Source organism: Dermacentor silvarum, chromosome 8, assembly GCF_013339745.2.
Source record: "Dermacentor silvarum isolate Dsil-2018 chromosome 8, BIME_Dsil_1.4, whole genome shotgun sequence".
NCBI classification, from domain to species: Eukaryota; Metazoa; Arthropoda; class Arachnida; order Ixodida; family Ixodidae; genus Dermacentor; species Dermacentor silvarum.
In genome coordinates this window covers 71122097-71132222 of record NC_051161.1, presented here as the reverse complement: position 1 = coordinate 71132222, position 10126 = coordinate 71122097, and the positions used below count along the sequence as shown (strand labels likewise).

The following is a 10126-nucleotide window of genomic DNA, read 5'->3' as shown; positions in this document are numbered from 1 at the left end:
TGTGTCATCTACTGCGCACCACCCGTACACTGTGCATAGCTTTCGCCCAATGTGCATGCGCTTGGCCTCAGAGTTTGCCACAAAACCGGCTGCACCTAGTCGTGTGAACGTTCGCTTGATATCGAGCGGCTAGCCTCCAACGCGTTCGGTGTCGCCAAGCAACAGCGTTCTTGGCACTGTGCCAACCTTGGTCAGCCTGCCTGCGTTTGTGGCATGCCAGGAACGCTGTCGCTCGTAGGCGTCGACACGTCCAGTGCTAGTCATGCGAAATTTTGCGAAAGGGAAGGTACCTCCGAAAATGATCGCTCGAGAATAACTTTCCAACATGCGTCATTAAGTTAAACCAAGTTAAGACCTAGCAGCAACCAATTTTATACCTAGCAGTAACAGCCAGTAAGATTTGCGGATCGACAGTTTCGCTGTGCTTAAGCTTTGCACGACCGAATGCGAACTTGCCGTTTTTTTTTTTTTTTGACACTTCGATGATGGCTATGCAACGCCCGGCTCTGAAAGAAATGGCTCGGCGTCCACGGGCGACGGCGTTCCCAGCGCGTTCCTTACGCTTTTCTACGACTTTCCCAGACAAGAGTCCTTGACCAAAGCTCCGAGCACGGTGGTGGCTCCGAATATGCGATCAACGCTAACGCGAACTCCTCTCACACCTCACCCGTCCGTTAACCTACTTTTTTCGTACATCGCCGTTGGTTGGCGTGCCTCACGCTCTCCCCCTCCAATGGGAGTATTGAACTGCGCGACTTACGTCAACCACCCTCCCCGTTCTCCTTTTCATCTGCACCCTCTCACAGAATTCTCACAGGGTTGAGCTCTTCTTTTTCTCTCCTTTCCCGATAGGTCAGGCGTCTTTTCTACACGCGGACACGATCTTAGGGGAACTAGCATCTAACAGCTTCGCTGTAAAAATTGATTACGCATTTTGAAAAAAATGGTTTGGTTTGTGTACTCACACGTGACAGACAGGAATATGGCATCCTCGATGGCGCTGTCGGGCAGCTGCGGGTTGTCTGCCTTGCAGGTGAGCAGGCGTTCGTGGTCCTCGGGACCAGGCACGAAGATGAGCGTGCTAGAGGTGACGTTGCCCTCGAGCTTCTCCACGGTGCGGCCCAGCTGCTGGCCGCCCTTCCACCACGTGATGCGTGCCGCCGGCTGCGCACCCCGCGACTGGCAGCGCAGTTCCGCCCGGTGACCCGCCACGAGTACGTCACGCGCGCTCGTCACCTTCACGTCCAGGGGACGCACTGCGCACATTGGGAAGAATCGTTGTCTGGGTCGGTCTGTGTATTTTATTTAACTGACAGAGAAAAATAACTTGGGAGAGGGAATGAAAGGAAATCGGAATTGTGCTCCACTTCTTTCATTTACGATTTAACAGTGGTCGACAAAGGAATGTCACTGGAGCCAAAGTTTAGGCAAGTGGCCTTATCTTTGTTAGGGCAGGGTAAGTCAGGGCACTTGCTGCCTTCACAGCGACAAGTCCCCTTGTCGAAACGTTGGCTCTTGCGACATTGTCTCATTGAACATTGTTAAACACTTCTAGCCTCCATCTTACTGGGAAGTTTTGCCTTGCTAGGACTTGCTACCGCTAAAGAATGGCTGTCACTAATTTGACTCTGTTCTCATACTTTGGTGCGATGGAACGAAAAATGTTAGGCGCAACGTTAAGAGACGGGAAGAGAGCGGTGTGCATCAGAGAGCAAACGGGGATAGCCGATAGTCTAGCTGACATTAGGAGAAAGAAATGGAGCTGGGTAGGCCCTGTAATGCGAAGGATAGATAACCGGTGGACCATTAGAGTTACAGAATGGGAGCCAAGAGAAGGGAAGTGCAGTCGAGGACGGCAGAATACCAGGTGGGTTGATGTAATTAGAAAATTTGCAGGTGGAAATTGGAATCAGCTAGAGCAAGACAGTGGTAATTGGAGATAGCAGGGACAGCCCTCGTCCTGCAGTGGACATAAAATAGGATGATGATGAAGATGATCTTTCATTGTTTGTACCATTATACGGGGGCGGTATGAAGTAAGGGTTCCTTTCGCTCTATTGTACACCTGCGCTGCGATCCACCGTTCGAGAGCAGCCGATTCCACTGATAGCGTTGGTGTAGCACCGTACGGATCAGTCACGAAGTGTGAAAAGCGATAACATTGTAATAGGATCGGGAACACTATTCCGGCCATGATTACAGCAGCAAGTCAAAAAGCAGCATTATTTGCCTCTGTGACATTCTTTCTTTTTTTTTCGCCATCTATGCCTCTCTCTTTATCTTGGAACACAAAGGACGGTTTCTAGTGTGCGTGGCACCGCTTGTGATTGATATTTTATGGCACTCGTAACACACCTGTCGGCACGTGCTCGCTCAAAAACGTTCTGTCCACACTGTTAAGGTCGACAAATAAGTTTATTGCTATTGTACAGGGACAAAAGAACTTAATAAAAAGTGTGCTAGCAATCATAGGGCCTCGTAAAACTTCTTAAAAATTCCATCTATATTCTAGGACAAATAGCTTAGTCACATATTCGGTACAGCTGTGGTCTCCTAACCAACTGATGCAAAATTCAGCAATTAGCGATGCCAGCAGTACCGCAGGGTGACTCTTGCAAAAAATAAGCAAGAGTAACTGCATAGCAGTAGAGCAGCGATTTATAATAGTTGTAAAGACGAATCGCTGCTGAATACGCGGTCTAAGGTGGCCGTGGTGGCAGTAGCCTTATATTACAAATATAAAAACTCAGGCCTTTCATGTGTTTAGTTTCGGAAGAAAACGCATGGAGACATTATATGCTTCATGTAGAAATATGGCTGTGAAAAGGAAAACTCGGTGCAGTTCGATATTTACCAGTTGCGTGAGCTGCATTTAAAGTGAGCCGCTGACATTCAAACTGAGTAATTGTTTTTTTTTTTATCTAACGGCACTTACACCATGACAGCTGGTGCCAGCGCTATTTGGACCCGACTACCAACTTATTTTTCCCATTTTACGTGACCCCACGAGCTTTATTGCTCTACGGAGAACTGACTGCGCAAAGAGAGTGGCGTTAATGCCTCAGCTACGATAGCATTTAATGTGGCAAATGGAGGAAAGTTGGCACCAAGAAGGAGAAAGAAAGAAGGCCTAGCTGATAAAAAACACAACAAAATCTAAAACAATCTTCATCCCATAAATGCTGGAATAAACAATATATATACACACATAAAAGTCGTGAAACAGCAAGAAATCACCGAAAGTGAGTTAAAGTTCTATCATTCGAGAGTAAAGTTAAGCGGCTTCCGTACGCTAAGACGGCGCTTCGATCATTCGAGTTCAAATGCAATCAACCGCCTTTGAGTTTCCGGTCGCGAAGCGATAGGTAGAAGACGGCGACTGAACCAGAAGACAGGTAAGAAGAGTAAGAAGTCAAGCGCTTCAAAGGCCTGGCATACGGTTTGCTTCAGCCTAACCTAATTTATGAATGCGCCGAGCGGAAATTACGGCAGGAAAGTTCTACTTTCGCTTCTGCACCAACGCCTCTTATGTGCCTTCTATGCGTACAACCTGATGCGTTCGCGAGAACGACATGAAAAGGAATATCCGACGACTTTTGGCAGAGTTATCAGGTCAGCCTGTCTGATATGATCGTTTTGTTTTTTATTCCTGCGCTCGGTGTTCTGAGAGTTCAAGTGTAGGTTTGACTCAACTGCTGCCATTAGTGAACACGCTTTTTCGCCTGTAGTACCGAATCTGTACATCGCGTAAAATTGATCCGCTATGGCTGCACAATATGACTCGATCCAGCAGTTTTCAAGGACCTTACGCAGTTGAAATGATTTTATGCATTCAAGTGAGCCCTGTAAAGTTGAGGATAGAGATCATACGTTCGGCCTTAGTCAGGAATAGTCATTCTGCACGCCTCGGATGCTTTGTAACCGTTAGCACTGGAGTCAGTATATTAGGTTCTGGTGTCTTACGTGCCAAAACCACTATCAGATTATGAGGCATGCCGTAGTAGGGGACTCCAGATTAAGTTTAACCGTCTGGGGTTCTTTAACGTGCACCCAATGCATGGTAAACAAAATTTTTAACACGAAAGTGTTTTATGCCGGGGTCCACCAAGACTTCACTGACGTATTTCCGTCACGGAAATACGTCATAGAACATAATACAAAGAAAGAAACCAGAAGAAAAAGTTCCACAAACATGCAAAATTTGGAAATCGAACCCACGACCTCTCGGTCCGCGACGATAGATCGCCGAGCGTTTAACCCATTGCGCCACAAACGCATTTGCAGAGAGCTACACAGACGCGCCTTATATATCTAACACTCCTCCGTGTACCCGCGCTCTTGCTCGGGGCGGTGCCGCCGCCTACGAGCAGAAAAGAGAAGTACTGCATTATGACACTAACGCGCACCGACAGTGAACGCTTCGGTGGTCTCAGCACTACGACGCCTCGATGCCAGCATTCGAAGGGACGCTGGCATCAAGAAGCACTACCAACGCCACCTAGGTGGCGTTCACCGTACTCAGCACAGCGGAGCGTGGCCTCCGCAATTAGCTCTGAAAATGTTTCTGAAGTTGATCGCGGAGGCTGCAATTACGACGCGCTGTACGCGCTGATTTGACTCGGTGACGATTCAGTTACGTGCTTTGTCTTGCGCGTTGTATTAGTGTGTCAGTTACGTGCTTCGTCTTTCGCGTTGTGCTAGCGTGTGCAGCGTAGTGCAGCTTCCATATGCACGACGGTTGCTCATGGTCATCGACGTTGGTAGTCGTGATGGAGGAGACGTGCCACCAGGCGTCAGCGTGGGTGCATCAACGCCTAAGGGCGCTTTAGCCACAAAACACCAATAGACATTATATATCAATGTGCAATAAACATTACACTACTTCTGTGAAGACACGTTTCACTTTCGTGTTCTATACCGATTCCTATATAAGAGGGATCAACCACATTTTTTTGCATTTCGCCCCCATCGAAATGTGGCCGCAGCTGCCGGAGCTTGACCCTGTGGCTTCGAGCGTCACAGTGAAGCGCCAAAGCCGCTATACTACCACGGCGGGTTGGAATCAGATATCGTCTCTCGCTCGCCATTTCAAGTTTACTTCAATGGGCACGGTGATTTTGCACGCCAGGCGTTATTTTATTGTGTTTCGTTAGCACTCCGGCGCAAGTTGTTCGATGTTAGATTTCTTGCGTAAATACTTCCGTATGAGCAAGTATGGCGAGATTTTACGATATATGGGCACTTACTGCTGGTTTTGATTTGTTCGCAGTTAGGTACCTGCGTGCAGGTTGATGCGTTCTCACGTATGTGAAAACACATCGTTCTGAGTTAATGCGCGCTAATGTGATCTATTGAGCTCACATCGATGTGAGTTAACATATGTGAGGCGAAAATCTGCATAAAGCGTTGCTTTACATAATGAGTTTACTGACTTTACTTACTCTTTGATTCCCTGTTGTACTACTAAACTATTGGAACAGTTTTGATTTTCATGAATGAGGTTCAGACAGAGACAGCTTCATTTCTCTGTATTCCTTTTTTTTCTGTTTTTTTGGATATAAGTTGTTTTATTTATAATCTACATCAGCACAGCAAGAATTCCCGGGAAAAGAGAACCTTTCTGTGACCTTGTTCAGTAATTATTAGACAGTTGCACATATAAGGTAGCAGCTCTGAATTACGCTATATATTGGTAAAGAGGGCCACCCAATAGCTACATTTATTCCTATATTTCCAAAACCATCCGAAAACAAATGTATACAATCCATGGAGACTCTACAAGCCCTATATAGATTCGCATTTTACCTTCAATATACTTTTCTATTTCTTTGCATTAAATTGGTGGTTTGTCTGCCGATGTTTGTGCTTAAAAAGATTGTCTTTTGGTCCATCTCTGCTCCCTGGTTTGGTCTCGTTCATACATTTTTATTGCTCGTTTCAGAACATTCACTAGATAACAGTCGACAAAAAGCTCTGAGGACAAAACACTACACGATCTCTGTCGATAGCCTATAAAATTAATTTCACAAGCAGAGTTGCTAGAACGGTGCGGCTTGCTCACGGTTCATGTCGATGGTCACGGAGGCGTAGACGGGGAGCGTCAGATTGGTGTTCCACGCCTGACACGTGAGCACACTGCGTGCATCCGAGCGCTCCAGTTTTGGGATTAGCAGCTCGTTGCGCGAGGTGCCTTCGCTTGTGTTGAAGTACTGGTCGTCGAGAAGGTTCATCTCCCGCCACCAGGTAACAGCTGGTAGTGGAGATCCTAATAAGTAAAGAAATTATGCAATAGCTGAAAGTTGCATTCAAGGGATTGCCAACGATGAACAAGAAAATTAAGAAATGTTTCATTTATTTAAAACTTGTCCTGCATTACAATGGGAACGTTCTCGTTTCGCCGCAGTGACGAACACAGTTTGCCTTTGTGGTTACTTGATAACGAATCACTCAGCTATTCTACAGTTGACTGTGACAGTAAAAACAGGCCTGTGTTTTGTGCTGTTCCCTTTAACTATGTGACACAAAGAAACCACTGACTTTCTACGTAACGCAGGCGCCATGGAATATTTATAACCAATTAACGCCACATGCACAGGCACACGTCTAAATGTGCAGAAATGCACTTCAAACGCATGGATCCACACGTATAACTGCGCACATGAATGCCTTTAGTTTATGATGAAGAGTTTAGACGCTTCTGTTCTATTTAAAGCTTTAATTTCTGCATTTAAATAACCACATGCTCAAAGCAAAATACGTTTAACAGTCCCACTAATCTAGCATGACTTTCCAGTTGCTGTTACCTATTACAATTTTCTCATTGGTGCGAGCATTCGCCCTGTAGAAAATTACGGTAAACTCTCAGCCCTTGGCGCAGCAGGAATAAAATTACAAGCTGACTTCTTTCTTTCATCGATAAAGAGTGTGGCAACTACGTGGTTGAAGCTCTCGCCTGAAATTGTATCTTACCTCCCCTCGTTTCACAGGCCAACTTCAGGGGAGCCCCTTCGTCGTAGGGGCCAATGACGTCTTGCAGAACCTTGCCAGACTCGTCAGTGATGATGGCTTTCTTGGGGGGTACTGCACACGGGAAGGGGAGGAGGGAAAGTACCAAGTGCTCACTCAGAAGCACGCATCTAAAATAACTCAATATTTCAGATTCCTCGAGTACATGTTAGGTTTACGTTTTTCATTAGTACGTGCAGACAGCAACGTAAACAACGATGACTTACTGTCTGTGCATACCGACATATACGTTTTTGTGGGCAAGCAGAAACACTTAAGTATTATTTTACACCAATAAAGCGATGCCATGCACAAATTAAACAAAGATGTCTTCAATGTACACCTAAGCTATCCAATAAGCTCAGTATTTATGTAGCTATTCCTTGTTAGTTCTTACTTTGCGGCCAGCAGTGCTAATACAATTATGTCCGCAGAAAATATCTAAGGGCAGTTCTGTGTGCTTTCCAGAACATAATACACCGGAGGTGGGTACCTACTATAGGTTGAATACTAAGAAACCCCACAGGCGATAAAGGTAGGCTCTTATTCATAATCATTCACAATGAGCAAACCTTGCCTGTTCAACTGCCCGGTTGTCTGTGGAACACGCTTTCAAATCTTCAAATGTTTGACAAGTTAAGCATGTTAATTTAAAGCTGCATATTTTAACTTCCATGCTCTTTTTTTGTCTTTAATTGGCTTAAGTTGTTCGGTAACACTCTATTAGAGACCACGCTAAATTTTATTTTCCACTCAGTCATCTAAGCTGGTTTATGTAAGACCTTTTGGGAACATATCAACCTTTCATGAATAATCCCTTTGTGCTTTTAACGTTTACAAAATGCTGTTTCACTTGCAGCATAAGATAAACGATGCAACGATTGTTCTCTTTTATTGGCCCACATTGGCATGTTTGAGGTCGCTGCCAGCCCACATGTATCACGATCCTTTGAAAGAGGTACCCTGACTGAAGGATCACGGAGTCGATGCGTCACAATATGCATCATGGTCATTACCATCTCAAGGAATTTGCACATTCCCTTCTTAGCAGTTCTTAACATACAAACTTGATTTGTTTACAGTGCAAATCTATTTCGTCTCTGTATATCTGCGGGCTCAATGTTCGATAGGTATTATTACAAATCTGGGACACGGCTACCATCTCATATGACGAACGCGACGTCTACATTGTCTTGAATGCAGTGACTTCCAATGCTACTCCCCAAAAATGTGAGAGACGTCGTAAGTGCTTTCATGTGGCTGAATCGCAGAATACCATTTGGGCCTACAAGTGGAAATGAGTCTGCCACGGGTTACTCTATCGTGCCATCAAACACAGTGGACGGTAAACTGCAACCTAAAGCACCACACATTTTCGCGCGAAGTGATCTGCGTTCAATTCTTCGTCAGGGGAACGACGACACCAACCTATCACTTCCAAGGACACGACATAAGTGTGCGTCCTCGCCCATCGAAAGTCCACACGACACTTGAACTCCCCGGCGTCTTCTGGCCGCACGGGGTCAATGCGGAGAAGCGCAGTCGGCAGGGCGCTTGTGTTGAAGTCGTAGCGTCCGCCGAGGTCAGGGCTCGGAAAGTGCTTGGCTCGCTCCAGTGGGGAGTTGCGAGCGTCTACACTGTAGAGGGGCCCGTGAACCCCAGACTTGGACCACAGCACTAGTGTCACGTTGTCTCGGTCGTGGTTAGACGCCGGCACCGACAGGTTGCACGGCAACTCCACGGCGCCTTCCACCACTGCCGTGAGACGAGGGACCACTGCGTGACATAGATGAGTTTTGATGACACTAATCTACTTGCTGTAGTATTATAGCAGACCAAGCATTGTAAACTTCAGGCGATACGATTTCAACGACCACTGAAGTTTCTTTTCCCAGGAAAGTCCCCTTATTGAACCGACTATCTCAAAGAGGTGTTGCTGTATTATTACAGGGTCTGTTCTGCACCGGCTACATCTTGTTACACAGGAAAACTATACGATTCTTCCGCATCAATGATAAAGTCGAAGCTTTCTTTCGCTTTTTGTTATGTTGAGAGATCGGCAGAATACATCTTCGCCCCTAATATGTAGCTCTGTCACTTGTTGTACACCTAGAGACATAGTAAAATAAATGTGTACAATCTAAAACACGAACGTCAATGTCATGCCTAAACACACTACAGTGAACACGCCGCAATCTTAAGGTAAATTGAACTTTTACGATACATTAGTGAGACAACGACGCTTGTGAACCCATCAAAGAGAGTTTATAATCATTGACGCCATTGACCACGGCATGCTCAACAGTTCAATTCTTGTGAAAGAACCGACGCTAAGCATTGTCACGCTCTGTAGGTACTTGAGAGCGAGGCCATCTGTTACGCCAAGCGCTGATGGCTTCCTGTTCTGGAGGTAAGGTGTCCGCAACCGCATATATTTGCTTGCCTCCGCTTGCAACAAGGACTATGATCACTGGCGCCCTCGCGGTCAGCTTTATGAATACGTAAGGGTACAGGACGAGTTTAAATTGCATCTAATGATAAGCACTAAATAAGTTTCGGCTTTTTAAAGTATTCTTTCTAAGCTGTATATTCATTAACTTCGCAATGACCATTTGATTATTAGAAGAAAAAAATTATGGCCATACTTGTTCTTCCTTTTTTTTTTATTCCGCGCAATAACGTAGTTCCACTACATGAGTGCGACGTCATGGATTTAAAAGCGTTTCTGCGCAGCGTAGCAAAGGTTCTCGAAACTTGTACAAGATCAGTCTTTTGCTCCTTTTAAATGTAATACAAGTCCTTTTCTGTAGAAAAAAAAATAAGTAGAGCGGAGTAGACGCTGTCAAAATTCGTGACGTCGCAATGAGCTGTTGGGGGAAATTCGAGGGTGCATCGCTACCGTCCTTCGTTAAGTTTTTATTAGGATTTTCAGGCTTACCAAGCCTCCTCTCGCGGGAAGAGAAGAGCAATTTATAAATACAGCTCCACTTACTTTTCTATTTATAGTCTCTTTAGGACACCAAAATGGTGACCTTTATCCGCGCACTACAACTCGTAGATGGTCTTCAAGTAGGTGCACGCGAAAAAAATAAAAATAAATGTTCTTAGTAACCGAACGCAA

The 10126-nt window shown here is 45.5% G+C and overlaps 1 protein-coding gene across 1 annotated transcript in view; it reads right to left on the bottom strand.

Annotated features, from left to right (window-relative positions):
* Window positions 1–853: 853 nt before the first annotated feature.
* LOC119462206 (hemicentin-1-like) overlaps window positions 854–10126 on the bottom strand; it is a 9731-nt gene continuing 458 nt past the window's right edge. The window contains exons 2-6 of the mRNA XM_049672877.1: window positions 8434–8781; window positions 6970–7080; window positions 6062–6265; window positions 966–1256; window positions 854–912 (exon numbers count right to left, since the gene is read on the bottom strand). Of these exons, the coding sequence (XP_049528834.1) occupies window positions 854–912; window positions 966–1256; window positions 6062–6265; window positions 6970–7080; window positions 8434–8781 (1013 nt within the window). The remainder of the gene's footprint in view (window positions 913–965; window positions 1257–6061; window positions 6266–6969; window positions 7081–8433; window positions 8782–10126) is intronic.